We start from the raw sequence: 19,543 nt of genomic DNA on the forward strand, positions 1-19,543 counted from the left end.
CACAGTTCTTAGCACTTCTCTTACAAAGGGTATGCAGTAGCTTCTTGTAAGAACAATGGGACACCATGTTTGGAGTAACAGGGCACATAAATATTAGTTAATACTTAAATAACAAATAGGAACTGGTTTTGCATTTAGCAGTTATTAAAAGAATATTTATGTGATTATTGAAATCATTTACACTTGTTATTTTTTTGCTTACAGTCTACAATTGTACATAATCAAACTGTACACTGAGACATTCAATTATGCTGAGACATAAACATTATACTTTCAAGTGGTAGGAGAGTATCCAGTAAAATAACCTTACACTTCTGTAATACTGGAGTCACAGATACTGAAACATTTTTTAGATTGGTCATTCCAGGACAATCATTTTATTCTAACTGCTTACGATCCATTCATTGTTAAAAACAACACATATGAAAAAGTAGAACTTTGAATTCATCTACACAAACAACATAGCTCTCACTGACAGTGATGTCTGCACAGCTGAGAAGCTAACAACAGGTTATGGTGCAGGGATGAGAACAGAATCAGGAATAGTTAAGATCAAGTTGGAGTTGACAAGAAGATATCACTGTCCAACTAAAAGCTGTTTATCAAACAGGTGTGAGTTAAGATTCACATGGATGTGGCTTTCAGCCAGCATGGTCCAGAAGCACAAGTTATGAAGAGCAACGTGATTATAGCATTAGGTAAGAGTTAGTGAAAACAGATGAAAACAAAACCTTAGTACATAACCAGAGACAGCCATATGATACCCTAATAAACTTTGACCTTCTTTTACATGGAACTACGTTTTTGTTGTTAACTTTATAGCATGTAGAAAGTCACTGACTCAAAGTCCAGATGTTATTTCAGCAGACTAGAAAATAGCTAATGCTATAAAATGCCTAGTAGAAATAATGCTAGAACAGCAAATAAGACGATACTTACTGTGAGGTTTCTGACAATGCCTTCATAATTAACTGGAAGAATCATATGTAAGAATTAGTCACCTAAGTTAAAAAAGATCAGATGTAAAATGAAAGCATTTTCCTTATGTAACTGAATTACCTCAATTTCAAAAATTTTCCAGAACAAAAACTATCTGTAACAAAAGAACTATTCAACTATTGCTTCTGTGAAATTTTAGTTCACCTCCCTTGCTTACTTACAGTTTTATATTTTTAAAGAATATCAGCTACATCAGAAAAATAATGAGAGAAGTATGCCCTCACATAAAAAAAAAGGCAGCTAAGTGCTGTGCTAATTAAGCCAGAATTTTCCTGCTTGCTAATAAAACTAAGGAAAAAAGGAAACAAATAAAACAACCAGGACTGCAGTCTTGTCTGGCAAATATCCTTAGCAAGAAAAGCCAAGTGCAAGCTAGCCAAGATTCAGATTCTTAGACTGAAGCCAAAAGGGGGCATTACATCATTTAGCTTGACATTTCGTGTCACAGAGGAACGTTACATTTCACACAGTTAATCTGCCCTAAGTCTGATGTTCAATGCTTGACTGAAGTACATAAAGGATTATGCTTGCAAGGAACTATTAATTCCTGCAGAGATATATGTAGCGCTACAAATACAGCTATGTTACTTGAGGAAAACAGTACATATATCACTAGCAGAAGATGCTCTGCTTTTCTTCCCCCTGAACTTCTTTATCCAGACAGAAGTTAGAAGTGCAGTTGAATCCCACATTCTCCATGGAAACATTTGAAGATGTTTAGAATAGCACCAAGAAATGGCATAAACAGGAATAAAAGTTACTGGGGTTGATGCATACAAGTTTTAACAAGCTTGGAGAATAACTTAAACGGAAAAAGCATGTCTTCCCTAAAAGAAATATGAAACATGAAGGAAACACTCATGTTCTACATTAAAAACAATCAAAACCTGGAGATATCAAGTGTTCCTCTGCAATGTGACTGCATAATGAAGTTAAACTTTTTAAAGTATTATTTATTATTAAGTATTTATTATTTAAGTATGATTTTTACTGAAGTTGATTATCTTCTTTTACAGTTTACTCCACTGATCTGATGTCAGGCCACTAGGAGAAAACTCATTTTTAATAAAAAGGAAAGATAATTATCATAAAAATAATATGCAAAATATATATTTTTTAAAAACTAATGTTACTTGAAGTTAGAAATAAAGCATATTATACATTTAAACATGTATGAATTTGTAATTCACCAAATAAGGTGAGACATGATGGAGGATTAGGGGGCTATCTTGAGATCTGAATCAAAAGAATGTCTTTCACATAGCAAGAGCATCTGTAGTTGTTCACAAGCAAAAGGAAATTGTAGGATTTGTGTACACTTTTGGCCCTACAAAGCAAAATGGTCTTTAAAAGGATGTGTGCACCACTTAGTATTTTCCTTTCATTTTTACTCAGGTTATCCCCAGCTGAGCTTCGCTCAGGTTTACCAATGTATTATGTGAATCTTAAGTTTGTATTCAGAAAGCACTAAAATGTATAACCAAGTAATAAAAATGAGTTTAACAACTACATACAAGAGAAATACTCATCTGGAACTTTATTAGGTCGAAGGCGAGCTGCAGGACCAGGTACTAACAGGAAATCTTCAACATTGTCCAGGTAGCTGTCCAGATACGCTGTTTTTCTACAGCTCCCTGCTTCCATCCCTGCACAGGTAAGTATATTTCATTCAAAAATGAGAGTATCAACTTGGAGCATTCTTACTGATTAGACATATAAGACACACAACTTAAGCTGTAGAAATCATATATTTAATATCTCAGGCCTTTTTATTTTTTTCATTTCTTAAATCAGCAATACCAAGACATGCGATTCAAGGATACCACAATACACTTGCACATAAGCAAGTGTAAAACATCACACATACATATATATATGTATACATATATATGTATATATGTACATATATATGTACACATATATATGTATATATGTGTGTATATATATGTATGCAAGTGTATATACATGCATATATCCATTTCTTCAGCCCAGAAAGTCAGTCTGAATAAGTGAACAAATTTTTCTCAAAGAGAAAGAAATCACATGTCTAAGAACACTGGTAAAGATGAGACCAAATATTGATAAGACAAGAGGCTTTAAACTAGAAGAGGGGAGATTTAGATTAGATATTAGGAAGAAAGTTATTACTCAGGAGGTGGTGAGGCAGTAGCACAGGCTGCCCAAAGAAGCTGTGGGTGCCCCATCCCTGGAGGTGTTCAAGGCCAGCTTGGATGCAGCCCTGGGCAGCCTGAGCTGGTGAGGGGACAGCCCTGCCCACAGCAGGGTTTGGAGCTGTATGAGCTTTAAGATGATCTGATATTTTAAACATGCATGTGTATTTGGCATAAATCATTCCCAGTGACAGTGAGTTCTGCAAGTTGGTCCTATGCTGTATCAAAGTGTACATTCATTTGTCAGGCAAAGTTGAAAAAATGGAATGGTGAAAGATACAACTTTTTAGCTCTTATTATAAAAATAATTAAAGAAATATAGAAAAGATACTACAGAAGTAAATCCAAGTTTTATACTCACAGGTTTTTTTTATACTGTGTAGTGTAGTTAAAAGAATAAAACAAAACCTGTTTTTTTTTTCAATTCATTTTTTTACTTCTCTTACCAGGTGTCCCCCGTGTTCTTCACTTCTTTTCCTCACACTCATAGTCTAATTCCTACCTAAAATGATTGTCTCTTATGCCATCTTCACAATATAAAACATATATTATATGTCACCATTACCAGAAATGTACAAGAATAAATTCAGCATATTACTTTATAAAAGCCTTTCAAAAGTGTGATATATTTTATAGCGACAAATTTACCATGATCTGATATAAAAATAATATTCAGGCATTTATGCAAGTTCATCTGTTTGAGACCATCCATCAGCATCCCAACTATAGCATCTACTCTCTGCAATGCCAAAATGACCTGCAAGGACAAAAGTAAGTATGTCAAGTACCTTCTTAAACATTTTAACTGAAATTAAAAAAAAAACAAACACACCAATATACTCCACATTTCTAGAGAGAAGGAATAAATTTAAACTTCAAAGGTATGTACTAATAATAAATAAAAAGCTCACCATTAAAGATGAGATGCAGTTCAGACATAGGTGAAGGACATAAGGCAACTAACAACTATGCAGAAACCTTCAAACCCACAAGGAGCACATAAAGGAGGAGCATATAAAAGTGCAAAGTGAAGGGGAAAATTAGAAGGCAAGAGTGAAGCATTCTCAATATCCCATTAAACTGGCTTCTTGTCTATTCCCACTTCTCTCAGTTTTCCATCCTTCACACATGTATTCTTTGTGTCTATTGAGAACAGGCTCAAGAGGTATATCTATCATCCTAAATGGAACAAGTGTCTGGAGAGTGCCTAGCATCTGTGCTACTCAAAGCTACCTCCATCTAATGAAGACTGGCTATATCCCTATTGGTCCCATTTTTTTCTGCCCCTCATACTGCACTATGACTAAGCTACGTGTTTTCATGTATTTTCTCAGTTAAAAGCATTTAGGGAAAAAAAAAAAATCAGATTACAGCCAGTGAGAGCAGTTTTAATGTATGAAATTGAGGATGTTTTTCAATTTATTAGAGGTACAACCAAGGACTACAACGAATGCCTTAGGACGCAAGCCTGCAGCAACCTTCCTCAAACTTGGAACAGCCCTGGCAGCAACACTGTTCTTGTAATTGCCCTTGAAAAACTGAGAGCTTTCTATTACTATCACCACTGAAGTTAGATATATAGATAGAACCTCAAGCTTTATAAGCATTCGGTAAAAAGTTATTGAATTTTGGAGAGCTTTTACCTTTGCATTTTTCACTTCAGTTTGTAAAAATAGAAAACCACTTAGTACTCCTGGAAACTGCAACTCTGATCACTCCCGAGGACTGCTTACTTATGCAACAGCTATATTACAGTCTGTGATATCTTCCCTTTTATCACTTTTCCCAAGAAGGCATTAATTCTAACTTCAGGGCAGTAAGACCAATATTCACCTAACCTTTGTACAGTAAAATCATAACATGAATATTTATCCACCAAAGTTGGACTGTCACCACTAAAACCTCTGTTTTTGACAAGGTGAAACTATATGATCTTTGGTAGTGCTTTTGTTGCTGTGTTGTGTTTTTTGTTCATTTTTGTCCTGTTTTGTTTCTTTTCTTTTTTTTTTTTCCCCCTAAATTCAACAGTAAGTATTAGTATCAGACAGATACAACAACACACAATACATCCAAACACACTTTGGTGATTAAAGTTATTGCAAATATATATATGTAAAAGTTAGAGTTTCTAAATAGGCTGCTTATTACATGTTTTGTATCAATGTTAATTACAGATAAACAGCCTATTATTTATGTTAGAATATTTTTTATTATAGAATAATGTCAAAACTTCAAATTAAAAAAAGAAATTACTTACTCCACTGCTTACTGGTCCAAACTTATGGCCTGAGGAATCTGGTTCTTCTAAATACAGAGTGTAAAAGTGTGGTCTAAATCAAACAGTACCAAAAATGTAATATTTTACATACACATTGAGACGGCTTGAAGAGATTACATTTCAACAATGGATATAAAATATCAGTAACAACTCTATCATTCAAAGGCAGAACACATTAAAGGGAAAGAGAGAAATGTAACAGTAAAAATAGGTTTCACTCATAAAAACAGGCTTGCATCAACAAAACTTCAACATTGCCAGAGTCACGTTTAAGACTGTTTAAAACAGAAATCGTATTTACAAAGCATTTCATTGCAATGCCAGTGGACAAAACTCACACTTGCAATTGTATACCTACCTTTCATCTTCAGGTAACTGCAGCCAGCGAAGAACAGTTACCACCCTTTCTTCAAAGGGGATTGAGCTGTATCAAAACAATAGAAGATCAGCTATATATATTCCCAAGATGTATAAAATTTTAGTCACACATTTTACATTAGTGTTCTTTTTCAGAGAAATTTTTATTCAATGGGATGGTATTAATGGATATATAAGAGAACACAAGTTTATCTGTGCTAATTTTCTGGGATTCTTCAAGAGTTAATGACCTGTTCTAAAGCCTGCGTAGTCAGTGTTCTCCTCACTGCAATGAGATTAGAATTCAGCTCTCAGTATTACTTGAGTTTATTTTTCAAACAGATTAATCGATTAAAAGTTACAAAGCCACACCTAGGTTTTCATTTCTGTATTAAGTTTTGAAAAAGTCTTAGGTTTGGATTTTATGTCTATATAGTCTGAGTGCAAGATCTATGTCACAAAGTAGATAACTGTGTCAGTTTCTAAAATAAACCAACAATAAGCATGCTGACTTGCAACAACCCAAGGCATTCACAAAGTTACAGAACATGTACAAGTCACTAAAGAAAAGTATTGATATTAAGTCAAGAATCAGGATTTCTATGCTATATTAAGGATGTAGAAAGACAGAATGGTCATATGAAGACAGAAATGAAAACTCTGGCTTCTTGGAAGAGAGCTGAGATTATTACATAAATGATGATAACTAGATATAAGTAGCATTTTCATTAGGCCATGTGATTTCATGAAGACCAATTACAGAATAAAATATCACTGGTTTAATGTGAAATATTTTGAAAATTTGCCATGAAAATTATTTCATATTGGAACAACTTATCAGTAAGATGTGAGTTTTCATGGGCTTGATCTATTCATGCTACAAAAGATATAGATTGGGTATTTCTAATCACACATGCAGAAGACCTGTATAAATGAAAATAAATGAAAAAGCCAGTACTTTTTCAAAGCTGTTATTTCCCTACCTTTCCTGTAAAACGTTTACTGAGGAACAACAAAACAATTAGACAAACAGCCTACACTACAGTGAAAAGGAATTACTTGGGGCTTACTTTTCTTCCATACTGCGTACAACTGTTAAGAAATATAGGAAAACTTCTATATTTTCTCTGCGATTAGTCCCACTGCAACAGTTGAAGTAAAATATTAATCCAAGACATGAGATTTCACATACCTATTGTATTCTTTATACAGATCTGGAAAAGTCCCATCAACTGCTACATCTGATCCAGGCCAGAAGAACGTACCAGCTTTTAGACCTTGGTACATAGCTGTTAGCCAGATCTGTAGAAGAATAATTGTAAGCAAGAAGGAGCAGGAATGTTCCAAGGAACTATGCGTACTGTGAAGTACAGGAACAACAGTTAGGTCAACTCTTTCAATTTTACAATGGATTCTATGATGTACAGGTTTTTTTTCCTGCTTTCAGTTATTTATTTTTTTTCCCATCTGACTCATGCACCATTTTTTCTCCATGGTCTGCAATGTCTAACAGTATTCTTCCCTCTTCCACTAGTCCTCCCACTACTACTAAATGGTTGTACCTGTTCCATTCCTGTTCTTCATGCTAGCACTCAACTAACCTTTCTACACCATTTCATTTTGAAGGCAGTCTAAGCAGATTTGCAATAGGAGTATGACTGAACCACAAGCTTTTCTTCTAGAACTGCATCTTTAGACTCAATAGTAATTTAGGCAGAATACAAACCTTCACTACTGCTTACTACCAAAACTAACTGGCCTGTCAATTTCCTCAGATTAATTAACTGTAAACACACTTAATATTGAGAACAGAACAAAATCTTGCATCTTTATTAGTTATTTTAAGCTAGTTTTCTCCTTGGGGAAAATTCCACTGAAGTTCAATAAAATCTATTATACTGCTTCATTCCTAATTCTGCAGCTCTAGTATGACAATTCCTAACCATGCTTAGTAACCCTTCTTGGCTGACTTGAAAGTACCCTCTGTACTCTTTCAACATTGCTATGTAACCAAGTGACATTAAATAATATGAAAATACACTGCAGTATGCTCACAGCAGTGCAGTAATACTTACAGGCTCTCCTTGGTACCACTCTGGATTAAACTTCTCTTCACTTTTAAGGGTGAAGTATGCATTTCTTTTGAGGTCATACATCTTGTTATCAATTATACCATGAGATTCAGGATACAGTCCCTGTAAAGGAGATTAAAACTTGTTGCAATGCAGTAAAGAAAAAGAACTACCATGTCTGTTTACCCTCAGTAATTCGACTCTCAAATTTAAAATCAGTACCTTTCATTGCAACCAAATCTTATCTTTTAATTCTTCACTGCTTTTCAGTTAAAAAAGAAAAGTAATAGTAATAAGAAGTAGGCATTTCAAATAAAAATTATGTATTAGTGGCTGAAAGCTCCAAATAGGGAAAATCATCATGTAAACAGTGAAAGAAGTTCTGAGTTACCAGCTGCTACGTAGTTTGAAAAGATTTACTGCTCTGCTAACACACAGGTTGGCTTCTTTTTAGATTAAAGGATGCAGTAACAACACTGTTAGGGCCCTCATAAGCATCATGGCCCACTAATTTTCACAAAGATGGGCAGCTGAGTTAAAGGTCTACACTGTATTTAGGGATACTCTAAAGTGGTTGTAGAACATGGTTAATGCTTCTAATTGCACACTCAAACATGGATATTTGGGAGGAAACACAACTAAAAATTTCATTGCTGTTGCTTCTGCTCACTTATCAAAAGACAGTCCAAAGCACTGGGAAGATAAGAAAGAAGATCCAGATCCTCAACTATTTAATTGACTTTTAGCTCTCACATCATGAGAATAAGAAAGCTCTGCTAGATTCCAGCCCTGCATCCAGACCTGAAAATGTCTGTTTTTCTTCTTACACACAGAAAGTAAAAGAAATTTACTAGGTCAGGACTGGGACACCCCTATCCAGGTTTAGGTAACATCAATCACAGAATGAATAACTTAGGCAAGAAAAAAAACACTGTTGCCTTGGAGACAATTGATAATAAATTTTCTTCAGTAACAGGAACGTGGTATACATCAGTACTTACTGTGACAATGGAGTAGTGATTGGGAAAGGTTTTTGAAGGATACACTGGTCTCATACTGGAAGTATATGTTCCACATTTTTCTAGAGAGGGGGAAGAAGGCAAAAGAGCTAAATTACAGAAGAAGAAACCTCAGCGAGTTTCTATCATGCAGAAACACTTTACTCAAGTTAGCTGCCTAGATTTCCACAGGCAAATGTACGGGACCTGTTTTTTGGTAAAAAGTAATAGCCTTCATTAACAACATCAAAAATACAGTGTTAAGATCAATGGATGCTACAGAGCCCAAAGTAACGATCCTATAGAAAGAAGACCACTGGATCTCCTTCATTCACACTCTAGGTCATATATATACTTATAAAAGTGAACAAAAAGATTGATAACACAAGAAGCTTCATTTCAAAGAACTTAGAATTTATGGGACTGGGACTCTGGATTACACCTTAGTTGAACTCAGTTTCTTTGTGGGAATTAAGATAAAAAGAAGCCAGCAATAAAAACCCTCTCATATTACACAGGCATTCTCTTTACCTTTGTGTTCTGAACTAACAAATAAATGGCTGTATTCCTTTGGTACTACAACACACTTGATGAATTTCAGCCAACCGCAAATCTGTTGTTGATGTTGTTTTCGTAAACAGCAGTTACTGCCATTGTGTGGGTTTTGTTTGTTGGTTGGTTGATTTGTCTTTAAGTTAGAGAAAAAATACACTTAGAACACATTTTGTCCAAAACTCTAGAAGTTTTTTTTGATGATACTTTTCATGAGTTATCACTCCTATTTTTGGTTTGTTGTCTTAGTTGAAGACTGAAGACAAAAGGATTTATTTTAAATTATGATATCACAATGGAAAAGAATCATGTGAATATGACCTCTCTGAACCTCTGTGTACACATAATGGTTATCCATATGTTCCCAAAAAAGCCTCAGCACCACTCTGAATACTCCACTTTGCATAGACAGGTGTGGGTGTATAATAAAACTTGGTAAATGGGAAATTATGATATTGCCTTATAGTCATTTACTCTACTCAAGGATCTCCAGGGAAACAGAGTTGTACTGTAGATATGTCTGAACTAAAAATATAGCCATTATCTTCTCTCTTCTATCAGTACTTGGAAGCAAGCAAGCAATACAACTGAACGCTGCACTTGCCACTGAATGTTTTAAAGGGGAAAATCTGGAGATTTGGCAACACTCTAATTTAAGGAAACTGTAAGCAGTCACAATAGATAACATGGAAAACATGCCATCATTCATAAACAGTAAGTCTTTCAAACACCAGTCCTTTAAAAGGATAAATACTACTTTATCATTCAGAAGAATTCAGCGCAATCTTTCAGCAACTGCCAAGCAATTTATTCATTAAGATTTTTAGTCTCCCAGAGGGGTAGACTTCACTACCCAGTCTAGCACAATAAAATACTGTAGGAATATTTATGCCCTCACAGAAATGACAGCTTCCACCATTTTCAGTGACCAGAGACGGATGGGATGCCAGTCACAAGGAGACTTGAAGGCTCAGTGTCTTATGATCTACTTCCTAGTGAAACCAATGTCTGTCCACCTGATGATTTTTCTCTTACAGAAGGATACTGGCCCCATCTGAGTTTTTCAACAACTTTACTGAGGAAAAGAGTTTAGAGAGCAAGGATTTATAAGAAAGATCAGGCTGATTAGTCTCTGTAGTGTATTATAAAGGACAATCAGCTTACAAAAAGTGTTCCAGAGTAGTGGAAAACATAGTTAATAAAGCATAATTAACACAGAAATAGCATTTCTATCCATATTGTTTTTCATTTTTTCTGTCTAAAACATGATTAGGCATTCTGGTTTTAGAATCTTTAAACAATCTTATTTTTGATCACCAAAAACTCCATGTCTCTTTGATGAAAACACTGAAAGATTTGTTTGTGGCAACTGAATTTCCTAGTAGTTAGAATTTATCACGGGCTCAACGGAAACAGAAATACAAGCTTATTATGGAAGTCACCAAGAAAAGTTGCACTGTAACCTATCCAAACCAAAGAACTGAGAAATTCTGCATGTGGAAGTGGACATGGCAGCCAAGAAGTCCTGCAGATGCTTTTTGACACCACTGTCTTGTATCTCAGCCAGAGCTGTAACACTGATTACAGCCAATGCCCTTCTTATGGTGAAAATTTCAATGACTGCATCTTACGAAATTTTTTCAAAGCCTCATTTTATTCTAACACTGAATTTAAAAAAAAAAAAAGCCAAAACCTCAAATACATCTGTGAATTGTTACGCTCCGGAATAGAACAAGTTGTAACAACCACTGTAAAAAGGCAAGTATTTTTACTTCTTTATTTTTAGTCAAACTGAAACCAGTCACACCAGGTAGTAATTTATGAATGACAACAAGATTGGCATATTTTTCAGACAAGAAATACCACCAGTTCTTTAGAGACCACAGGCAAAACAGAGACACAGGAAAAGTAACTAAAGTTACTTAGAAACTTCAAAGTTCACTAAGACACTACACAATCCACAGGAAAATATATATATATATATATATATATATATATATATCTGCATTTATGAAGCTCTATTTTTTTCTGAAAATGTTTTCTAAAGGTTTTCTCGGATTCATCATAATTCTATGCCACATACCAGCCCTTCTAAATGATCTGTTCCCAGTCTCTTCCTTCTTTTCTTTTTTATTTTTCTTTTTAAAAGCAAAATGAAATGCCTTCTACCTCATTTTCCATTTTCTTCAAATCCATTCCACCTAACTATGAGACACTATGCAATACAGACTAAAATGTGAGCCTATGCCAAACTCGCAGCAGAAGTGTCCACCTCTGAAATACTGTGAGGGCTGCATAGCTGTTTCTTTTAAGGTTATACTGAAACTCCAAAGTCCAGATGGACTGTTTCTAATACCTTCTCTTCTCCTTGCCCTTCTACCCACAAACAACTCAAGTTCTCTACAAAGCTGCTATATAAGGAAAAAACTATAAAACTTGAATTGCTATGCAAGATTAGTGATGATTTTTAAAAGTAAGAATAGAAGCATCTACAGAAAAACAAATCCAATGGGCTTTTGCGGTAAGACAGCGTGATATTGCTTAGACAAGGAAACTACTCACGTAATTTGCTAATAACAGGTAGAAGTCCACCCCACGTCTGCAAATATTCTGCTCTGAAGCCATCCAACGAAAACAGTAACACCGGAGATTTGTTAAATCTGTATAAACAGAACATCAAGTATTAAAAGTAAGACTGAAAAATAAATTCATATCATTAAATTGAAAATAAACTTTTCCCAATACTCTTAGACATATTCCTTACGGGAGAGTAAACCAGGCTGATAAAGAGAGGACTACAAACCAGGCCCAAGCAGAAAGGTTTGCAGGCTGGCATAACAGAAAGCAAGACATCCATAGAATCCCCTTTCTTTGCAGGCTAGCATAACACCCTGCCTGAAGAGGCTGAGGTAAGGTGCACAGACACGTATGTGCACCTTGTGACAGGGCCTAATTTCACAAATATACAAAATAAAGTGCAAGCCAAGATGGTCACACAACCCATCTGGGTTTTCCTGTACTCTCTCCTCAAGTCAGCCTCACTAGAGCATCACCCAATTCCTTCCTTCTCCAGGTAAGAAAAGGGAAAGAGGAAAGGCAATGATAATCTATAGCGCTTCTTTATTAACTTTGCTCCTCCAGAATTTGTAAAGTTTTTTTTAGTAACTGAATTTCAGCATTTTTTAAGAGAAAAAATTACTTTTTGCTCTTAAATAAATAAATAAATAAAAGCAATTTAAAAAAAAATAGCCACCAAAATTTACCTTCTGACTTACAGAGTATACAAAACTAAGAAAAATCTCATGTACAGGATATGTTCAAACAGTACTGTAACACATTTTTCCTTTCTTCTTACCAAGATTATTTAACCAAACAGAACTGAACCACCATTCTCTACATACAAGTACCATCAATCTCAAACCACAAAATGCAGCCCTACAACTGGAACACTGTAACAGTATTTCAGGCCAGAATTTGCCAGGTAAATTCAGAAACTGATTTCACTGTAACTTTCAAAAACAAATTCTCCCTTTCCATTATCCACAATACCTATGTTTTCCAGACTTGATTTGTTCCCAGCTTCAGCCCTGTCCAAACAATTTATCTCCAACTGCAAGCACTTAAACCACTGCATCACTGACAGGGATAGACATCAGTTATTTCTTCCCTGAAGAAAAAATATCCTTACGTTAAACCTGTATATGAGGGCATGCAAAGCTGTCAAAGCACCGCAGTCCAGCAACAAAGCAATCACTGAGAATATAGTTTTGCCTAAAATAAATGAATATATAGCTTACACGCCAATTGCAAGCTCATTTTTCCTTTTACCGTTTACAATTTGTAAAATGGAAATTTTTAAAAAATACTTTATTGCACTTCAGTTTCCCAAAATAAAACAGTGATGAAAGAAGACAAATATTATTCGTAAAGCGTTGACAATTTCCTAAGTGACATACCACACAAAAAAATCCAAGCCACCATTTACCCTGACAAATGAAACATTTATAAGCCTTATTTCAGTCTAAAACAAACGTGACTGCATTCAACTGAAGATTAGTCAGACAACCAGAACATGTCTATCCACAGAAAATTTTAATCAACAGGTATAAACTACTGGAAAACAGTTCAACCAAAATGACTTCTTTATTCAGAACCATTACACTGCCCACCCTGTCTCAGACAAAATAAACTTGCAGCCTGGTTTTCATCTACATATCATCTCTAATATCATCTTTTGGAAAGTTTAATAGAGACAGTAAGCTGGGAACAAGTAATATATGACCACCAAGGCCAAGAGTGAAGTCTGGTGAAAAAAAAAAAAAAAAAAAAAAAAAAAAAAAAAGTAAGAGAACTTCATATTATCTCTTCACCCATATTACAGGCATTTTCTTATACCACAGGTTTTGATCTCTGCAACTTCTCTCAATTCTTATTTTTAATTTATTCTCTCTAATGAAGAGGTCTAAAAAATTTCACTGCAAATTTCCTGCAATAAAATACGAACTTTGAGGCAAAGCCTATTCAATATTACTTACAAATCTAACTAAAAACAAAAAGGCCCTCAGAAAGGGACATGACGCTACTGCATCTTTGGCATTTACAAGTTAACCAACTACTGAGTATATATGTCTCAGTTGCCTTCAAATCCAGGTACTGACTACCTCACACACTTGACAAGATAGGCCATTGCTACATTTTGCTTCTTGTATCCTCTACACAAGCTGAAATTCAAATGGTTGACAATCTATCCTGTATTCAGGGAAGCACAGCATGAGACATTACATTAGACTCTTTGGAAGAGTTTCAGTACAACCCTTGCTGAGTAAAACCCTAATTCACAAACTGACCTAAGCTCAGTTCTGAGATAAATAAGTAATTTCTATGACTTTCTGGTGGTATCTAAGCTTACACTTGCTACTTCTGAAACAACCTATCATGAGCAAGCATACATGAGAATTCAGAGACCCAAATTTTAGCCCTCTCTGTGATTCATGCTGGCTATGTGCAAGCTGTATGACAAGGCTGTTTCACAGCACTTAGATAAATACGAATGCCACAGTTATATCCTGATTCCAAGATAAAGGAAATGCAGTCGTAATTATCTACTCCTATAAGCTGGCTTCTATGGAAACATAACGCAGACAATACAGGCTTGCTGTGGTCTAGCAGGTTCACCAGCCACTATGAGTGAGAGAACTGAACTGCGGACAACGCTGCCAAGCTGACCTGCTTCTCAGTCAGGTTAGACCACAAAAATAACAACAAAAGCTAGACATCCTACACAGAGAAGTCCTGCCACACTGCCTATACACAGTCATAAAGCATTGGAAGTAAAACTTTCTCTTTTCCATCAACTGTATGGAAAACTTTATTCTTCAATGGGAAGAATAAAGATTCATTTATCAAAGAGAAAGTAAATAATGAATGATCTTCAGACACATAGGGTTTCATCCAGCTTACCAAAGACTCCAACGTTTCTGTGGGCTGTCTGTTCCAACACCTAACCACTCTTTCTGAGAAGCTGTTTTTCCTAATTTCCAGCCTGAACCTCCACCAAGTGCAACTTAAGGCCATTACCTTTCATCCTATTTCTAATTACCTTGGAGAAGAGACTGACTCCTACCTCATCATAACCTCCTTTCAGGTCAGTGTAGGGAGCAATAAGGTCTCCCCTGAGCCTTCTCTTCTCCAGACTAAACAATCTCAGTTCCCTCAGCTGCTCCTCATAAGACTTGTGCTCCAGACCCCTCACCAGCTTAAATGCCCTTCTCTGGACATGTTCTAGGGCTTTGATGTCTTTCTTGCAGTGAGGAGCCCAAAACTGAACACAGTATTCAAGGTACAGCTTCACTAGTGCCAAGTACAATCACCTCCCTGCTCCTGCTGGCTACACTATTTCTGATACAAGCCAGGACCCACAGTGGCTTTCTTGGCCACCTGGGTGCAGGTTCAGCCAGCTGTCAACTCAGACCTCCAGATTCTTTTCCTTCATGCAGCTTTCCAGTCACTCCGCCCCACGCTGGTAGCACTGCATGGAGTTATCGTGACCATAGTGCAGGATCTGGCACTGGTTCATGTTGAAGCTCATACAATTATCTTCATTTGTACTTCATTAAAGCATTTCAGCTGAAATCAGCAAAATTTTTCAGATTAAGCATATCATTGAACACTGCAGTTTTTGTCTCATCTGTACTACATGAACAATCCAATTTGAGCCCAGAAAACACATATATGAATACGTACAGAGTCAGAACCAATAGCCTGAGGCTGAAAACTAAGTGCTAAGCTCAAGTCAACTGTGCTCTTGTCTATTCTGCCACAGGCAGAAGCTATTTGTTTACAGACTTGTCAGTCTGTGGAGAAGCCTGTGTGCTAACAGTCTGAGGTGAGCTTTCAGTAAACACCGCTTGATTCAACTTTGACCACACATCACCCTTTCCTTAGCTGGGTTTTATTGCAACATTTCTGGTTTTGCCACAATTAAAACTATTTTAGTAAAGTAACTATGCATTCTTTCCATGCGCTGAATAGGAAAAAAATAACAAAAAAATAACAAAACAAAACAAAAACGCAAACTCCTTATAACAAGTTAACCAGCAGGAATTGCCCTATGACATTTACACCATTAACTGTGAATCTGTATGAGGTTCTTGTTTGTTTATCTACACTTGGAGTATCACTCCCTACCCTGTACTTGGAAAGTCAGCATCCTGGGTCAGTTTCCAGCACACAGCCCTATACTAATACTTCAGAAGAAGAATTAATAACAAAACCTTCTGCAACTGGCTGGCTACGGCTCTCCTATGTAGAAGCTTATCAGGGACTAGGGCTTAATACAGAAAGAAGCTCCAAAGTCTGTCTTAAAACAGATTCTGAAGTGTCAGCGCTACTCTGAATCAGAATGAAAAATGCTAATTTGGCATAGAAACATTAAAAAAAAAATGCACTTTGACAATATTATAAACCAAATAAAGATAGTATGATTTAAATACCTTAAGTCAAAAAGAGTAATGAAAAAAAATAAAGTTTTACTTTGCAAAATGTAGTCCCAGCACACCATTTCAGAATCATCAACATTTGTTTTTGCCTATTTTCAGACAAGAATGTAGCTGAACTCAACTCATTCCCACGGCAAATTTCACTTTATTTTCCAATGGAATGCTTTTCAGTCAGGAATGGCTAAGTCACTTCTATTAATGCCTGATGCACCCAACAATGGGATGCAATCGACTTCAGCTTTACTGTTAACCTGAAGATCCCACAACAAGAGCATTACACAAAGTGCCAGCTGAGTCTTTGTCTGGGAACTGTGCTGTGCTATTTGACCCCAAGTTCTGGTGATTTCAGGAACAGACCCAATGTGGAACAGACCCAGTGATCAATGATCCCATGGGAGCTCACATGGAACCTTTCTATGCATTCAGAAGAAAGTAGCTCAGATAGCTTGCTAAAAATTCTGTCCTAGTGCTGATGACACTGGGACAGTGATCTGACCATGTCCTGCAGCTATGCAGCTGGAGCGGGCAGAGAGAGATGAGGAAGAGAGTAAGTCTTCAGAGTCTGAGACTGCCAGCTGGGTCTCTGAGACTAGGTATGCTGGAGCATGTTTAGGATAGTAGTACAGCTGGCACAAAGAAGGGCTCCCCAGAACATACAGCTGTGAGACATGACAGGGTGTGGGAACAGACATATCCTGCAAGTCAAGCAAGTGCTGGGCTATATGAGTGCTGCTGGGATTGAGCAACCCGGCCTGTTAGTACGCACTACTCAGTATTGGCTGAATGGGTGTCCCCAGCTGACTGGCAGCCACTCCTACTATGACTAAGAAAGGCAAGCAGGTCCCAGGAAGGCACATGGAGAAAAATAATCTCAAAAGCAAAGAGCAGAGCTATGCAAATATACATTATCCTCACCCTTTTGGACACTGAGGTTCAGTAATGTCCTCACACTCTTCTTCAACCCAGCTTGCCTCTCCTTAAAACAAATGAGTGCAATTTATTTTTCAAGACAGTAAATTCCTTTATTGATCAATGCAATTTTTTCACTTTATGTTTTTAAAACTATACTGTATCCTTACACCATTCAAACAAGCACAGGTACACAAGAGACACTACAGGAGTTTGCTGAGGGCATTTACCTTTGCACGCAGCTTGATAATTGACACAGCAATCATTATTTTCCACACAATCATCTGAGCAGGAGCAATGATATTCTGGTCGCCTCTTCTCTCCACACCTGAACTTATTACATGTCCATATATGAGCTACAAACAGATGAGGGAGGGGGACAATATGACAGTTAACACCAAGCAAGTGCCAAAATACCAAATGCTAAGTTCTACTGAGTTCAGTTGAATCATTTGGTTCTAATAAGTCAGCACTGGAATTTTAAATTTCAGGTTGACACTATATTAATGAGTTCTACAAAGACTTGTAAAGTTGGGTAAGATGAGAAACAAGTTATAAGAATATCATAAATCAAATATTAAGCTAAAAACACAAGTTCTGTCTTTTGTGTTACTACCCCCAATAACATTTTGCTCCATAATAATTTTCCATGGTACTTGTCACACATTTACCTATCACGCTCCTAGCTTTTGGTAAATCATGATCACTTCCTACTTTGAGACCATTTTTCACCTCTGCAGTCTATTTTGTTGTCCCATGTTTTCCCAGAGGCCATTATGATAGCCTTGCTTCACACTCAAGCAAGGGAATAATCAAGCAGAGTGCTTGAACAGCAGGGTATTGGGTAGGAAAAGAGCATTCACAGGGCAGCTCTGTCCTCCCCCTTTCTCATGTAGGCCATGACTGACACAAAAACCCAGTATACAGAATTCACTCCTCTTCCCAGCCCCAGAATGTGCTAGCTGTGTACTTGATACGAGGGACAATGCATGCCACTGTTCTTTCACTACCAAGCACAGAAAACAAAAGGCTGGCTGAGATCTGCAGACACAGTTCCTCCTGCACTTTTCAAGGACAAGTGCAGCAACACAGTCTTTCAATTTGTCTCTCCTATTAACAGCATATAAGCTTTACTGGAATGTAAAACATCTACACGTAGCCCTGAGGCTCCTTCCCCAGGAGCACCTAGTAATCATCACTGCCAACAGAGGGGGGAGGAGAAGGTGGAACCACTGCAGCAGAGAGACCACACTGCTCAGTCTTCCTTCTCTTGCCCCCTGAAAACCATTTCAAGTTGGAGTAATGACCACCTGACCACAGCAGAGCTCACATGTGCTGTCCCATATGAGAACTTGCCTCCATTGCCTCAGTAATTTTTGCCATCCTTACCTGGCTGTATGCATGTTTCCTGGTAATCTAAGCAGCAGTTTCCAAGCTTAACACAATCTCTGTCACAACGACAGCTTCCAAAGGTCCTTTCAAAGCAACGACCTTTGCAGGTTTTCACTGTAATACAGAATAGTGTTATTAATCAATATGCAAAGAAAACAATCAGCCTACAGAGTGACACAGCTGGTCATTCTGCTACTGACAGGGGGGCTGCAAAAAACAAACAAAAATGCAGCAGCTGAAGAAAAAGAAAGGTCTTAAACCAACTAAATACGTTTATTTTCTCTTACTGAATGAAAATGTCATGGTGAAGGGGGGGAAAGAAAAGGTCTTGTTTTAACAGGAATATGATATTTCATTTCTGGCAGACATCACTGAAACCAAGGACTACAATTCTAGTTGTGACCGCCACTGCCTCTCAGCAACTCCAGGAGATATTTGTACAGTCATTCAGTGCATGAAATATCTCCATAAGAGGAAATATGAACCCTTGTTTTCAGCTAGAGAGCCTTAACAATGTAGATAACACCAATCTTCATTTTTGGCGCTGACAATCATCTATTTTATGTAAGCAAATAAACATCAGTTGAAATCTAGATCACATGAGGCAGGATTGCATCTCTCCCATAGACTGAATGGCTAGTTTCATACAAAACAGAGACACTCCAGAACAGAAACTGAAGAAGCCCAGCTCTATATTCCACCGTATCACAGTCAAGATACCACTCGGAGATATGGATTGATTTGTGTGCCCCGGTGGTGCAGTGGTAGAAGTGCCGCTTTGCAACACCAGGGCCCAGGTTCGAATCCCCCCTGTGGT

General features: G+C 36.9%; 1 protein-coding gene across 1 annotated transcript in view; it reads right to left on the bottom strand.

Moving 5' to 3' along the window:
* ENPP1 (ectonucleotide pyrophosphatase/phosphodiesterase 1) overlaps positions 1-19,543 on the bottom strand; it is a 47,861-nt gene that overhangs the window by 16,147 nt on the left and 12,171 nt on the right. Inside the window, exons 3-14 of the mRNA XM_015858551.2 lie at positions 18,724-18,840; positions 17,565-17,690; positions 17,341-17,401; positions 11,990-12,087; positions 8,879-8,958; positions 7,881-8,000; positions 6,998-7,107; positions 5,807-5,872; positions 5,428-5,500; positions 3,819-3,927; positions 2,514-2,645; positions 940-971 (exon numbers count right to left, since the gene is read on the bottom strand). Of these exons, the coding sequence (XP_015714037.2) occupies positions 940-971; positions 2,514-2,645; positions 3,819-3,927; positions 5,428-5,500; positions 5,807-5,872; positions 6,998-7,107; positions 7,881-8,000; positions 8,879-8,958; positions 11,990-12,087; positions 17,341-17,401; positions 17,565-17,690; positions 18,724-18,840 (1,124 nt within the window). The remainder of the gene's footprint in view (positions 1-939; positions 972-2,513; positions 2,646-3,818; positions 3,928-5,427; positions 5,501-5,806; positions 5,873-6,997; positions 7,108-7,880; positions 8,001-8,878; positions 8,959-11,989; positions 12,088-17,340; positions 17,402-17,564; positions 17,691-18,723; positions 18,841-19,543) is intronic.

This window comes from Coturnix japonica, chromosome 3 (genome assembly GCF_001577835.2).
Source record: "Coturnix japonica isolate 7356 chromosome 3, Coturnix japonica 2.1, whole genome shotgun sequence".
NCBI classification, from domain to species: Eukaryota; Metazoa; Chordata; class Aves; order Galliformes; family Phasianidae; genus Coturnix; species Coturnix japonica.